The sequence below is a fragment of the Colletotrichum abscissum genome (genome assembly GCF_030869225.1).
Source record: "Colletotrichum abscissum strain IMI 504890 chromosome Unknown Scaffold_43.1, whole genome shotgun sequence".
Taxonomy (NCBI): domain Eukaryota; kingdom Fungi; phylum Ascomycota; class Sordariomycetes; order Glomerellales; family Glomerellaceae; genus Colletotrichum; species Colletotrichum abscissum.
In genome coordinates this window covers 249,943-265,385 of record NW_026850354.1, presented here as the reverse complement: position 1 = coordinate 265,385, position 15,443 = coordinate 249,943, and the positions used below count along the sequence as shown (strand labels likewise).

Below are 15,443 nucleotides of genomic sequence, written 5' to 3'. Positions count from 1 at the left end.
CCCCCAATGCCACATGGCCAGTGTCATGTCTCAGAGGGCTTTTGGGTATCCGTACGGTGTGGGTGGCTGACCTGCAAGTTCCACCGAGGTTATTGTTTCACGCCTCGTCCACCAATCTGCAGCGTCTGCAGTGTCCAACTGCAGAGTAACCTCGGGATATCGACATGTTTTACCGCGGGTGGATTGCAGAGACGATCTACCAGCACGATTCAACCGACGGCAACAAGAGTACCCGCGGTTATCATCTACTGCTCTAGTGCCTCTTGATTGAGTTGCAGGCACCCAATACATCGATCCTATGGCGTCGCCCTTACAGATTCTCATGCATTCACTGCAACTTCCTGTGAAGCTGAACCAAAAGAAGGTCAGAGTTTCCATGGCTGTGCCGGTAAAATGGTTTTCCGGCCTGCGCCTTTGCCATACAGCCGAACATGGGACGAACAGGATTGGAAGGACATTGTCACATTGACTTTTGATGATCACCAACACTGGACGAACGTTCAGCCTAGGAGCACCATCTCCGTTCAGATGCTGATTCTCGTGGTGGCCTCTTGTCCTCTTCAAATTCGAACGTTTGATCTGCCGAACGTTGAGACCACACCTTGTGATCATCGAAGGGCTGAAAAGGAGCCTCTTTGAGTCTTAGACGCAAATATCTAAAACTAAGTTTGACCGGTGGGATAGTAGCCTATCCCGACCTGACGGATTGCCAGCCCTTTGGCTTCGAAGTTTCCGCGTAACCAACACCAATGAGGGCGGTTGGCATAACACTAAATTCAACCCTTGACTCGCTCGAGGGCACAAACGGCTCCCGTTCCGAATCTCTTTCCACAGAGCGACTCTGGTGCGGAAGGCTCGGTTTCTCGGAGAGCAAAGTCTTTCTTGAGGTGTGCTAGAGGCTCCGCATACGATGCAGCATTGTGATGAATCTACAACTCTACATACGCGTACGCTAGCAATTCCCGCTAGCATATCAACCTCACTTGCCGATCCCAGTTGCCGAAAACAAATTGCCCTAGCTTTCTTGGCACTGTTGACACCCCTCGAGATTGGAACTCAATAGGCCTCATTGGCTCTTCCGAACCACTCAAGCTGGGGTCTTAACCTGGGCACGTGGAGCCTCCGACAAGCCAAAGTGGATGTTTTCCCCAGGATTGCGGGGGCGGGCAGGGCGGAGAACCTGGGGGAATCGTCTCCAGGCGGAGTCATTTGGAAATTGAGACTCAGCAGGCAAACATTACTCAGGAATGAATGAGTTTTCAGGATACTCGTCTGTTTCCTGTCCGTGGTGTTCTCGTTGAGCTTCAAAGGCTATCACGTTGATGCTATCATAGCAGCGCTGATCTCCCGCGTAGACGCTGCAATGGTCGTGTCCCGGCATCTTTGATACAACCCAGTCCACAATTGGAGGAGAAAGTGACAATCTTCTCAGGAAACGATGCGGCCGATACAACCTCGATGATGGCGTATCCCTACCCCGCAGGCATTCCCACTTTGATGGAGCCCTAAACATGGAGGGTGCGGCAACGCCAAAGATGCAGCTCTGGTCCCCAATAGAGTGGTGCCCGGTAAATGCTTGGGATGCTTGGGGGTTGAGCTAGGGACATGGGTACGGCATTTTAACCAGGGTGTATTTGTTGCCAACGATGTATGAGGTACCGCTGGATTTAAATAGACGACCACGATCCTCTCCTCAGTCTGTATTGAGAATTCATCTTTCGAGTATCCAGTCTGACTTTGACGACTGTAAGCCAGTGTCTCAGAACGTACTCTGAGTTTCAACCGGAAAGCTTGGAATAATCGCTTTGAGGCTTCGTTACTTCGTCAACTCTCGAGTTGCAGAAGTCATTATCCGAACTATCCAACATCCCAACCTTCGCCATGTCTTCCACGGAGAAGGAGGTCCCCAAGGGCGCTCACGTCGAGGGCACCGAGGACCATGCCATCGGTCCTGCTCCTGTACATGATAGTATCCATAACGCAGCTGGAAGGGGCCAGCTTGCCACCGACAAGTGAGTAGCTTCACATTCACTCTCAGTGCCGCCGTCCACAATACTGATCACGACTCGACAGATATGGACATTCTCTCGTCGAGTTCGACCCCGTAGCAGTACGAAAGCTGCGATGGAAGCTCGATTTGCACACCATTCCCACTGTCGCATTATTGTATCTCTTCTGCTTCATCGACCGTGCCAACATTGGTAAGTGATATCATCAAACCCCATCTTACAGTTTCCCAGAGCCTTCGGATTTATTGACACCCCGTCCGCAGGTAACGCAAGAATCGCCGGCCTCGACAAGGACCTCGAACTCAAAGGCTACGACTACAACATGATCCTCTCCGTCTTCTACATCTCCTACATTCTTTTCGAGATCCCCGCCACAATCGCCTGCAAAGCAATGGGCCCCGGCTGGTTCCTCCCCATCACCACCCTTCTCTTCGGCATCGTCTCCATCTGCACGGCCTTCGTCCAGGACCGCGCCGCCATCTGCGGCGTCCGCTTCCTCCTCGGCATCTTCGAAGCCGGCATGCTCCCCGGCATCGCCTACTACCTCTCCAGATGGTACCAGCGCGCCGAGCTGACGTTCCGCCTATCCCTCTACATGGTCATGGCACCCCTCGCGGGAGCCTTCGGCGGCCTTCTCGCCTCCGCGATCCTTACGCTCGACTCCTTTGGCAGTCTGCACCGCTGGCGCATGATCTTCGCCATCGAGGGCATCGTCACCGTCGTGCTGGCCATCATTTCCTTCTGGACCCTCACCGATAGGCCCGAGACGGCGAAGTGGTTGACGCAGGAGGAGAAGGACCTCTGCGTCGCCCGCGTGAAATCGGAACGCGTCGGTGCCACAGAGGTAATTGACAAAATTGACAAGACGAAACTCAAGCGCGGCATGCTCAACCCCGTCACCCTCGAGATCGCCGTCATCTTCTTCTTCAACAACATCACCGTGCAGGGCCTGGCGTTCTTCCTCCCTACCATCGTGAGCAACATCTACCCGACCTTTTCGACGGTCCAGAAGCAGCTGTATAGCGTGCCGCCCTACGTTGTTGGCGCGTTCTTCACGGTTGCGTTCCCGGGTCTGAGTTGGTACCTTGATAGAAGACAAGTTCTCATCGCTATGAGCGCGCCGATGGTCATGGCGGGATACATCATGTTCCTCGCGTCCAAAGTGGCTCGCGTACGCTACGGGGCGACGTTCCTCATTGCCAGCTCGGCCATGGTTATGGGTCCCATGTCCAACGCCCACATCAGCGCCAACGTGGTCAGTGATACAGCGCGAAGCAGCGCCATCGGTCTCAACGTAAGTTTACAGCTTTTTCCTTCTTCATCCCTCTCTACCAGTCATCATGAAGATACCGGAAGCTAACACTGAGAAATGCAGGTCATGTTCGGCAACGTCGGCGGTCTCGTCTCAACATGGTCCTACCTCTCCTGGGACGCGCCCGACTTCCACATTGGCAACGGTCTTAACCTCGGCGCGGCGAGCATGATTTTGATCGTGGCTACCTCGGCGTGGTTCTGGATGAAGTGGGATAACAAGCGCCGCGACGATCGTAGCATCGAGGAGGAGCTTGCTGGGTACACGGAGCAGGAGGTTCGGGATCTGGATTGGAAGCACCCTGCTTTCCGGTGGAGGACCTAGTTTTCTTCGATGCGATGGGTTAGGAGTCCCGCTTGTCGAGATAGATAGGATATGGCTTGATTACTCCGCGGCTGGATATGTATCCGTAGAGGGCAGTCAGCTTTTGAAATGCTACATGAGTCATGATGATGAAAGGATTATTGCGCTTTGCTATGGCAATGTGACCAAGTAGCCTTAGCTTCTCCCTCCCCTTCAGCTTGTTGTCTTGACTTCCGAGCCTATAATCGTAATTCTGAGAGACAGCTTGGGGTTTAGGGTTTGATACGGCGAGATCGTTGGCCGATGGATTCTGCTCTTTTCCAGCTCTAGTCTTTGAGTTCTTGACTTCCTTACCCGTATCCTGATCATCGAGAAAATTTGCTTTACTACCTGACCGAACGCTACCCTTCCGACGTGTGTACCAACGAAACGAATTTGAGATGGTTTGGCGTTGAGACTAGGTATACTTGGCATTCCTTTGAACACAAGGACAACTGTAGGTGATTGCGTGAGGAAAAACGACCAGAGCATAACGCAGAAAATGCAAAAACAACGATTAGACGACCGATCGAGGAATCGAACTTGGATCCCGAAATAAAGAGGAGACTTCACTGCCTAATCAGGGCCTCTGCAGCCCGATTAGCCCCTCGACCATACGGCCCAGGTACTTGTTGTTACGATCTGATGATGATTCATCGGTCATGAAGCCTCGCAGGCGGTCGCCAGGGGCCTAATGCCCGAGCGAGCGCACACACACACACACACACACACACACACAGAGGCACTACAAGTAGCTCGAAGTGCAACTTTAGGTCTTCAACAGGTTGAAGCAGTATGAGATAGGTGATGAGTAGCACTATGATAGCGAGTTGATCGGAACGAAATCCACATTATAGGGAATTATCCACGTGAAACACATGAGTAGGATGAATCACATCGACTCGCCGTAGGAGATCAGTCGCCTAAGCTCATACGTATCATAGTGTAACGCAAGATTGTCAACTAAGGTTTGATATGCCAGATTAAGCACCTTCCGCACAAACATATAGCCATAGTCAACGGCTCAAAGCATCCCATCGGTTGCTGAAGATACATACGCTCCTAGGTCTCTCTTTAGCGGCGTCGTAGTTGACGCTGCCCATTGGCGCCCGTACTATTCTAGTTGCCACGAGACGACGTCTGGTCTTGCACAAGTACATAAGTACTACATATTCGTGATCCCTTGAGGGTCCCTGATCTCAAGGTCAACGACATTTATGCCTTCCGCTTACTTCAATGCTAAATACTATCTCTCAACTTGCTCTCGACCTCACTGTAATTGCAGAAAATAAGTCAAAGAGGCTGCTAAATGTGTACTTTCACCCAAGCTCATTACTCACATCTACTCACTGCCGGCATTCAGCACACAGTTGGAGACCAGGGCCTGAATTCAACAAACCATACGCAATTCTCTGCCTAATCCGAGAGTCTTCGCTGCTTATAAATAGGCTATTCAAACCCTCTGTCTGTTGAATGCTTCCAAGGAAGACATTCTTCAATCTTGTGCAGTCCTCACGTGTCGCGTGAATTATCATATCATCATGCTGCTATGCTAGATAGCTTTATCCGGCATCACTTTCGTTACGAGGTGTATGGTAAATGTCATGAGTGGGCGATCATGTGAAAAAAAGACATTGGTTGTTCCACACTTAAATGAGCCGCACAGTGATTCGGCCGTTGATCGCAACGATGGAATGCCAAGGTGTCCGGTCCTCATCAACTCATCAATCAGGAGCTTTCCAACCATAGGCTTGGGACTCTCAGGGTTCGCTTGACTTGCCAGGCTGTGGTCGACGCACCTCGCAGTCGAAATTGACTTTGACAGAAACGTCTACTCAACCGGCATTGAAATCAGGACTACCCGTCTATCTTACTTCAGCATCGAATGGGCGACGCGCGGGACAGGCCGGACCTTCGCCAGGCACACGTCCACAGCACGCACCAACGCAGACCAACTGGCTCCGATCAAACGATGAGATCCCTGTCCCACATGGATTTGCGCCTGAGATACCCGAACTCCGAGCTCCCCGCTCCCCGCACCGCAGATGCACAGTCGCGGATCCGAAGGGGACCTGAGACTGGTAGCGATTGGCTTACATCCGGAACATCTTTCCTCTTCGCTTTATTGTCGGCGGACTTTTTGACGACCTTTTAGCCGTTGTTGATCTTATCTTGCGGCTGATTTGAACGCATTTTCCATCCCAAATATCGGAAAGTCTGTCAACTTACTTGTTCGGAATGTGGGCTGTTCTCATTAGTTGGTTGAATCCTAGGCGTGCGGTCGCACCGTTGCTGTAAGATATGAAGAGAGAAGTGAAGATGGATCTAGGACACGACTAGTTCAATCGACCTCTGATAGACTGAACTCTTCCCTTCGTGATGCTGAGGAATCCTTGCGTCAAGAGGGTAATCTCCCAGATCCCATACGCTAACGCAGGGGAAATGCTCTACAACAGGGTCTTTAAGTTTGCCCCTAGCTACACGTTCAGGACATCTCATTCAGGCTGCCCTGTCGAGTCGCATTTGACAAAGCCCCCGCTGGCTGGCGAGACCTCAGGCAACTGGATACTTCACACTCGAGACACCACTCTTGAAGACAACCTTTCCCTTTATGCAATCTTCAGACGAAAGGGCTGGGAAAGTGGCCTGTTGCTACCCTCCCTCCTGATTCCTTTGCATAGCCGTCATAGGGTGCGGAATCCCCACAAGCTTGAGCTTATTGTCGGAGCCCGTCGCCTCGATTTCCTCGCTTGTCACTTTCATTCATCCAGCGGGTGGCCAGTCTCGTAGAGTTTGGCAAACCTGGATATCACTCACGATTTGTTTGGACTTCCGTCTTAGCATTGATTACCCACCCTGACTGTGAACAGTGCTTTCGTCTCACAGACCTCAATCCGGTCGAGGTGTGCTCACTTAGGTATTCTGCTGTGCCATCGGTTGCAATGGTTCCGCCAGCGCTTTCACGTCAGCACAGCCCGGCCGAGTCAGGCATCACTTATGATGGGCTATAACGTAGCGCGAATGCCACCTCTAGAATCACGCGCGCTTATACTTGTCGCGTCTTTCTGTCATGCTGTTTCGTACCCGTGTCTCTGGTTCGACCGCTTGCAATTAGCTTGGCAATCGGGATCGGCCTCTTGCCAAGATGCGCCGAGAAAACTGTTCGCGCATCATGCTGGGCACGCAAATCCTGGGCACTTGAAGACATCATGGTTTCATTGGCGTGCGAAGGAACATAATATTCACTCTTTTAAGGAATACTTGACATATCTAAGCGATGCCCGTGTCAAGATGGCGTGATGGAACATGATGCACCAAGCAGAGCGTATATCCTGATCGGACAACCCCCGAATTGAAGATATTCTGCTCAATCACAGCGTGGAATGTATGTTAATTAGCGTCCCTGGAAACAGGAGCGAACCTCACAAGAGCCCATGATGGCGCGCAGAAGATCCAGAGAACGGGCTTCATCCCCCAAACCCGACGGCGTAGGGGCATCTTGAACGGGAGCCAAATGAATGGGATAAGCCACGCGAAGGTTTGCTGAATCCGAGGAAACGTTTTCCCATGCGTCCCGTGTGGGAGGCCGAGGAGAAGTTGCGAGGTGGGCGCGAATCGGAGGGGGCAACAACCGAATTCCAAGGCCCGCTAGAGTGCTTCACAAGTCGCTCTGAGCACACATGTTAGGCAACTGAGCGAGGGGACTATACTTGGCACTAACACGGCCTGTGACAATGGCTGGCCTTTTTCAGTTGTCCGTGTGCTGTAGAAGCTGGACCAAGTAAACCAGGATGCGAACCCCATTGTCTTATCTTTTCGAGTGCGAAAGAGACAGGGAGCGCTGCACGAAACGAATTAGACCGCCGACCTGCAGTTCTTGAGGACGGGTGTCTGAACTGCCATCCGTTCCTTTTTGGACAGGATGGTGCCACCATTTGGACGTCCATTTGTGTGTAACATTTCTTAATGACGGGAGATGACTAACCCAAAGCTTAGCCTGTTGTAGCTGCGGACAAGTCCTTTAAGCTTCTCGGGAGCATGGCTGTTTTGAGTAAGGAGATTTTTGGGCAGAAGAAACGTCCATCAGACGAGTCATGGATGTAGCCATGTTGTAAGCCGGCACGAGTAACCATGTGGCCAAAGATGCCCCAAGAAGACGGTAGAAAAAGGGATCAAAAGACCAGGCGAGGCGGGAAAGGATGGCCACCATTTCCAAAGAGAGTTCGAGGTCCGAGACGTGAAGTTGTGACGTCTGGTAGGGTGCCGTCGGCGGCTCTGTTCAAGCAAACCATGGCCCCTCAACATGTTCGGACTCCCTTCTCTGCCCTACTGAGTCGCGGCCAGGGGAAGGGGGAAGGAATGAGCTGCCGACAGGGAGAACCCGAAGACGTGATTCGTGGGCTGTGTGGCTACTCTGATACCCTGCACCTCAATGCATCGTCTGTGCAGATGGACAATCAGGGAAATCCTTTCTTCGTCCCAACGTTATCAAGGTTCGAAACAAGCAGCACAGCGACTCGGCGACCGCCCCAAAACACTCTAGAAAGTCTATCATCCGGAAGTTTCAACCTCCATTGCTGGCCCGCCTTCGTACTTTCTGTTGGACAGCCCGCAGGGGGGCGGCCTCATCTCATGATTTTGCTTCGTGAAGTTGAGGCCGGCTTAGATAGTGTGCGTCTCGCCGTTTAGACTTATAAGACCAGATGCCCGCCCGGCCTTTTCTCAAATTGTTCCTTGCCTCTACACTGGATCTGGATTCGGACAATAGGACAACATCGTCAACTGCAGCAAACGGTCATTACTCGCCCTCGGACAGGCTCCACCAACTTTAATTCAACTATATACAATCTTTATCGAATAATCGTAAATCACCACCAACCGTCACAATGAAGGCCTACGCTGTTGTCCTGTCCCTCGCCACCCTGGCCGTTGCCCAGATGAACGGAGGAGCCGCCCCCGTTCCCCCTCCCGCCCCGGCGGCCGGAGACACCCCCGCTTGCGCCGAGGCGAAGATTCTGGCTGGTGGCATCGCCTTGAACATCGAGGTCCAGCAACAGGAGGTTAACGGTGTCAACGCCGTTATGCAGGCTCTTCAGGCCAACCCTCCCAACCCCCAGCAGTTCCAGACCGCCAAGTCCAACCTCCTGTCTTTCGTCAGCGACGGTATCCAGGTCAGACAGGCCAACCAGCTCATCGCTCCCTCTGGCAATATGGCCACCCAGGGACTCGCTGTTGTAAGTGACTGGAACCCCTTTCAACCTATGAATACCCGTATTAACCTGAAGCCAAGGTCGCCAACGCCCAGCTCTCTGAGTTGCAAAAGGTTGCTGGTCTTACCGGCAACCCCGCACAAGATATGCCCGTCGTCCAGTCACTTATGATGGATTTCTCTGGTGGTATCAAGAAGAACATGGAGAACCAGCAAATGGTATGTACTTTCAATCTCACACAGTTTTGAATAATTACGCTGACCCACTACTTCAGGCCGTACAAGGCGCTTGCTAGAGAACTCCATTCCAATTGGTCGATATATTGGGAAGCGATGGTGCACGGGAGACGACTTATGGGCAACGGCGTTTAGCGGCTTTGTCCAAATTACTTTTTAATCATTCAAATCATGGGAGCTGGGCGGTTGGGGCTTGGGCGATGTTGATCCTCGCCAGGCCTTCATTCGGAACGAGTTTGCCTCTTACTAGGTGTACTTGAATACCAGTCATCCGACAACTTTCTTAGTTGCACATCTTTCAGCCGGTTCCAGGCCGCTGTTTTTCTTTGAATAAGACCACTTGCTGATGGGCATGGATAACATGTCTCACAATGCTTGATTGTGATTGAGTCGCCGCAACTGCGCGATCATGCGAATCTCCAACGATATCATCTGGTTCGAATACTACCGGCATTGCATCGAAATTTGACCTTTTGGATGTTGGAACAATGATAAGTTCAGCGTACATTATGATGGCGGTAGTATCTTTTCCAGTGCAGAGAAGAAAAACAGAATGCAGAACCCATGAACAACGCAGACTGTCACTTACATAATTACTAAACCAATTATTACTACCCGCACAGGTTGTTTTTCTAATGAGTCAAGGTTCCACGGGCCTCATGACTTGAGGCAATAGAGCCTACAGAAATCTGCCCTTCAGACAGGTCTCCATCGCTTTGAAGCCGACGTCTCTCCTGCTCGTCCATTCTCATCGTAGGATACAGTGACTACGTCGGTACGGACAATCCTTCCATCCTCAGGCTGACTATAATGACTGCCAATAGACGTAGCTGTTTGAGCTCGCGATCTACCTTCTCCGAAAACGATGTTCTCTTGACTTTCCCCTTCAACAATGGTGAATCCGAGATCATCTCTGGGCTTTGGTTTCGCCTTGCGTTGGCCTAGCTCATATTCGTAGTTTCCGTACACGCGTGAGGGCCGATAGTTACTCGGTGCTGATCCCGTGTTATTGTCGGAGGATTTTGCCGTTGGCCTGGATGCTCTTGCGGACGAGAATGGATTGCGTTTGAGGATCAGCTCTAGGAGCGGATGTAAGACAGGGATGGAGCTTGCTATTATGATGGTGCTGCCTTCGATCCTGTAAACTCTAGTTAGAAGGGTTTGATCACCGCCACGGGCTGCGACTCTGCACAGCCGAGACGCCGACTGCGACTTACACTGTCCAAACTACTAGGTCAGGTGTCTCATCTATTGGAAAGGAGGAACTTCAGTTAGCAAAATGGTACCCTGGACATCTGAATGGTGGGTATAGGTCTTACACGAGTAGTCTTCACTCGCGAGCAAAGGGAGGCGTGTCGTCTTATAGATGGCGACAATGCCTGAACTGTGGCAGGATATCGTCAATCAGAAGTTAAGAGTGAACGCAACTTTTCGACATTGCTTACATTGCGCCAATGCCAAGAGCGCTGGACAGTGCAATCTTTTTCTTAATTGGCATTTGAAGGCGGTATAGAATGATGGATGGGTACACAGCTAGGTAGACATCAACGAAGGCCGAAAATGCTGTACTTCTAGTCAGTTCGAGAGCAATAATGCCATCACTAACGACTTACTGCCTGCATAAATCGAGAAGTTGATTAGAATGTCCGGACTGAAACAAGTCCCCTGGATGGAAAAGTCCCACAATGAGCTTGCTGGTGTGCATCGCCCTATCAGAAGTCCAACAGTCACGAAAAGTGTCAACTGGCACCATATTCCCATCCACCACAGGAACCACTTATGGTATGCGCCAGGGTTCATTAGTCGTGTCAAAAGTGATACTACTGCCAGCTTAGGTAGGCCGAAAGACATGATGCCGGGGCATTGGGCAGCAGTCGTCCACAACATGCCATCTTGTTGTTGCTCCAGAGTGAGCAGCTCTAGGTGTTTGCCAATACCAGAGTATACTGCAAGTGTCGAGAGCGAAGTGGAAATGTAGCCGCACACCTGCTATTGTCAGGAAACGTCCACAACGGCGGTGTGAAGAGAATTATAGAATATACCAGCCCTGCGATGACAAAATAATCATCGCTGTGGAATTTTCTCATGATCTTCCACCTGACTACTACTCTGCCAAGGACGAATAATGTGCTCAGAGCGGTGAAGATCCAGCAAACTGTAATGATTCCCGGGCCTTTGTCCTGGGCCTTCCAAGCCTCGGAACCCTTTTCTGGACTCGACATGGTGGGTTGTATTCCAGCAGTGTGCGGTGAAGATGTCGGCGCATACTAGATAAAGAACATTGAAAACGAGCACGAACCATGGAACACAAGTGTGTCTCAAATATTTGGAAAGAAGATTGCGGGATTGCTTCAGTTTTACACGAGGAGCTTCCTACGGTGGCGTATCTAGAGCCTGGCTGCGAGAACAGCTCCTATTCCCCCTTGCAATGGATTGATTTACTCTCCGCGTCACATCGCAAACATGATAGAACTTGAAGGGCCACTGAACACCAATTCCAGATCTAAGAGGAAGGAACGGATGTTGATTGCCGCATAGTCTTGCAAGGGACGACTTAAGGGTATTTGAATTGCGAGTGAAAGGGAATGGTGTTGGATGATGACCGGCGATTGGAGAGAATTTCCAGCCCCTGCTTGATATGCCTTCACTTTCCATGCTTCACATTCATCTTCATTGTTGAATGTAGTCTACTAGTCCATATTCGGCCGGGTCATCAGCCCGAGCAAACCAACGCGATTGGCAAACTGCCTGAAAAGATCAAGTGCATGCCTCAAAGGATTTTGGCAGGGGTAGATGGCAAACATTATGGATATCCAAATCAACCCTTTCAAATCGCCAAACATGCGAACATTTCACTCGGCTTGTAAAAGAATAACCTTAAACCCTGTACATATTTGCTAACCGAGCATCGGGGTGAGTTCTGGTGGCAACCTGTTCCTGGGTAAACAGGGGCCACAAGACAGAAGTGTTGGTAAGGGCACATGAGTGGAAGAGCTCATGTCTTTGCCGACTACTCGGAGTATGGTAATTCATAATTCACAGTAGTAGCTTCTAAATAGTAGTTTTATCTCGAAAAGCCCGAAATTACATTCTAAGACCATCCTAAGTACGTCCAGGAGGATCCAGGCTACATCAGAGGTGTTCCAGTACGCAGCTGGCTCGGAGAAAATATCCCATGCAGAAGCCTTGGGAATGAAATGAATAGATAAGGAGAAGTAAATTATGTTGGATAGTGCCGCAAATTTATTTTTTCTTCCCATAGATACATCATGTGTAGGGAAATGAGGAAATAGAAGAAGGAACAGGCGGACGATGAGAATGTGAGTCAAGTCGCATCCGGGACTGCAGAAACAGGCCCGCCCGTCGATGAAATTTGGCAGTGTTAGGCAGTATCTTAACCCGGATTGGCCTCATGCGCAACATAAACTGCCTGGCCCCTGACTGATCAAAAGCTGCAGCCAAGATCGCTCAAAACCAACCGGATGCCCACCCCTAAGCCGATTCCTTTTATCCTCTCTACCACTATGCAGTGATATGAGAGCCGTTAAACTGCAACCAATGCATATTGGTGTCTTTCATTACCAGCATTGGAAGATACTGCGTTGCTACTGGGCATGTTGGCCTAAACAAATGATGTATGTTTGCTTGCTCAAAGACCACGGGCCTGGTGCCCAGCTTACCCGACCCAACGGGATATGTTCCCCCTCGGGATATTACGTGGACTATGCAGGCACAGCGAACTTTTCTTCGAGTCAAAAAAACTTGTTCATACCAGTTGTAGTACAAAAACAAGTCTTTGTGCGGGGTTTCGTTGCTCTTGGATCTCCATTGGGCCCATCCTCGAGCTTGGTCCTTGGAAGCGTACAAGACAACAAGGGCACTATTTAGACCATTTTGATTTGTGATATCTTCCATCTTTCTGAACTGATAGGATGAGTGAATTGGATGAGTGTGCAAGTCAATCAGCGGGCGTGTGACCCACCTCCAAAGGTTTATGGCGTGATTGCACTGATCGCTTGGATTCAACAAGAATTGAAGTATATGCCGTCGCCAATCAGCTATGATGACTTTACCAACGCGCAGAGGTTAAAGCATCAAGGCGCATAGATTCAATGTTTGTTTCGTAGCATCTTAGAAAGATGTGAACGGGGTTTCGTCATAAACTTCGCCGCAGGCTTAAATGCCAACGTCGCTAGTCGAGAGATTTGCCCTACGGACTAGATTGCCGAGAAGATCAACTTCCATATACCGAGATTTTTGAGGTCTCATTTTGTTGAAATATCTCGATGTTATCAAGAATTGCTGGCTTACTTTATCTACGTCCTGACTGATGCTGGATGAAAGGCTTCGCACGTCGTGGTGGACATAACAACCATGTGTAGGGAAAGCGTGGGCAGCGCTCCTTAAGAACTTCACCGAGCACCTTGAAGTCAATGGAAACATTTCACATGCTGCGACATCAGAGCGCCCCAGGAGTATTCTCCCACCTCAAGATAGCTAGTATCACTCATTCAATCGCATCGAGACCAGTATTCCAGATTCCACTAGGGACCAGGATGTCTTCCCCGTAAACTTGCCATAAGTCTCTCGATAATCGCCGAACCATAACTGATCAGACTCTCTCAAGATGTTGATGATTCACATTCTTCTGCTCACCGAACTGGTGGAACTAGACATGCTCATGAGTCGTTGGTGAATGCCAAGATCACCAACTTTCGGACTTAAGAATAGAAACGCCGCTGGCAAAAGGGGACGTCGAACCCCACTTTTGCTGAAGAATCAATCCATCGGCGACCCCTCAGATCATGCTGTGTTTGTGCCGGAATCCACCTCGAAGATGCCGCACAAGAGGAGTAGAACAGGGTGCCTCACATGCCGGTAAGATCCCTTATCCTCCGACGATGGAATCTTGGTACTAAGTTCAATGACAGAGATGAGGGCTATAAATGCGACGAAGCAAAGCCTCATTGCGGCCGCTGTGTCCGCTTGGGCAAGACATGCAAGGGGTACGGGCTAAGAGTGAGATGGAAGTCAGCCGACGACCCCAAAGACGGCGGAAGAGTTACAAAGAAGAAAGGTCCAAAGTCCAAGGGCAGTATTGGACCTCGGAAGGTCACGCCGCCTTCAAGCGATGAGCAGCCCGCCACGCCTAGCTCCAGCTCGATGACGGCGACGTCGACATCGAGCCCAGACAGTCTCATCCGGAATCCGTCATATCTATCGCCAGATGTCTCCCCAATGAACCGCTACTTGCTGCATCATTGGAGTGGGTCACTAGCGAGTGTCATATCGATGGCATCCGGCGTGCAGAACCCGTTCCTCGTCCATCTCACGCCCATGATGCTCCGCTCCACAGCTCTGCTCTTCTCAATCTCCTCGATGGCGGCGGGCCACCTCGCCATCCTCCGGAATGACAGTAACCTCAAAACGCTATCTTCACGCCATATGCTCGTCGCCTTGTCATCCTTACGAGAATCGATTCAGGCCGAGAACCCGGAGCTCTCGCTGGCCACCATCCTGATGCTCCAGATTTCGGACCGCCTCTTCAATACCGACAGCCAAATCGATCATCTGGCTGGAGCCAAAGCCGTCATCATGCACTCGGGAGGACCCGCGAACTGGAATACTTCAAGCGCCCGGTTTCTGCTCAGCCTCTGCTTCTACCACGACGTCATGTCATCCATTTCTCGCGCATCAAAGCCGCTGTTGAGCATGACGAATGTCGCGCCTCTGGAAGGCTTGCATAGTCTGGCCAAGCTCACTTCAGTCGTCTCCATCGTCAGTACCATCAGCAAGATGCAAGGGCAATCCGGCGAAGCGCACCAGCAGAGGGGTTACGTCATCAAAAGAAACCTATTGGAATTCAGCTTCTCTGAGGAAGGGGATCCTGATATTGAGCACACGATCCAAGCCTACAAACACGCGGCGATTGTTTACCTTTATCGAGTCTGGGACGACGGAGAATCGTCGACCAAGCCATACTACGCAGAGCAGTGCATCTACCACCTATTGAAAGTGCCTATCACATCATCCTTCGTCTCTGCTCATGCGTGGCCTCTATGGACTGGCGGCTGCGAATCTGTCGAGGCCCACCTACGTCAAATGGTTCTTGTCAGGATCAGGGAGATGTATCAAAATCGGCAACTGCCTTCCCTCCGACGCGTGCAAAAAGACATGGAAGAAGTGTGGCAGGTCAAGGATGCACAGAGGCTGCAGTTTGGAACGGAAAATGTTGATTGCTGCAAGATGATTCTGCATACCCGTCATCGAGAGGCAGACTTGGTCTAGAATTGCCTACGACGAATTATGTGCTTCTTACCCCCTGGCTCAGAAA

General features: G+C 50.8%; 5 protein-coding genes across 5 annotated transcripts; 4 read left to right on the top strand and 1 right to left on the bottom strand.

The window, feature by feature from the left end:
• Window positions 1-1,881: 1,881 nt before the first annotated feature.
• On the top strand, window positions 1,882-3,645 carry CABS01_13219 (major facilitator superfamily transporter; the record flags this gene model as incomplete). The annotated part of the gene is made up of 4 exons (XM_060546564.1): window positions 1,882-2,012; window positions 2,074-2,201; window positions 2,273-3,303; window positions 3,385-3,645. The coding sequence occupies 4 exons, from the start codon at window positions 1,882-1,884 to the stop codon at window positions 3,643-3,645; spliced, it is 1,551 nt and encodes a 516-aa protein (XP_060395185.1).
• Window positions 3,646-5,901: 2,256 nt separating this feature from the next.
• CABS01_13218 (uncharacterized protein) lies at window positions 5,902-6,453 on the top strand (the record flags this gene model as incomplete). Its single annotated transcript, XM_060546563.1, has 2 exons — window positions 5,902-5,957; window positions 6,120-6,453. The coding sequence occupies 2 exons, from the start codon at window positions 5,902-5,904 to the stop codon at window positions 6,451-6,453; spliced, it is 390 nt and encodes a 129-aa protein (XP_060395184.1).
• Window positions 6,454-8,549: 2,096 nt separating this feature from the next.
• CABS01_13217 (uncharacterized protein) lies at window positions 8,550-9,168 on the top strand (the record flags this gene model as incomplete). The annotated part of the gene is made up of 3 exons (XM_060546562.1): window positions 8,550-8,897; window positions 8,954-9,091; window positions 9,148-9,168. The coding sequence occupies 3 exons, from the start codon at window positions 8,550-8,552 to the stop codon at window positions 9,166-9,168; spliced, it is 507 nt and encodes a 168-aa protein (XP_060395183.1).
• A 637-nt stretch (window positions 9,169-9,805) lies between these two features.
• On the bottom strand, window positions 9,806-11,331 carry CABS01_13216 (uncharacterized protein; the record flags this gene model as incomplete). Its single annotated transcript, XM_060546561.1, has 6 exons — window positions 9,806-10,247; window positions 10,327-10,357; window positions 10,429-10,493; window positions 10,555-10,672; window positions 10,723-11,095; window positions 11,152-11,331. 6 exons carry the CDS (start codon window positions 11,329-11,331, stop codon window positions 9,806-9,808), a joined length of 1,209 nt encoding a protein of 402 aa, XP_060395182.1.
• A 2,615-nt stretch (window positions 11,332-13,946) lies between these two features.
• CABS01_13215 (uncharacterized protein) lies at window positions 13,947-15,397 on the top strand (the record flags this gene model as incomplete). The annotated part of the gene is made up of 2 exons (XM_060546560.1): window positions 13,947-13,987; window positions 14,041-15,397. 2 exons carry the CDS (start codon window positions 13,947-13,949, stop codon window positions 15,395-15,397), a joined length of 1,398 nt encoding a protein of 465 aa, XP_060395181.1.
• Window positions 15,398-15,443: the final 46 nt, after the last annotated feature.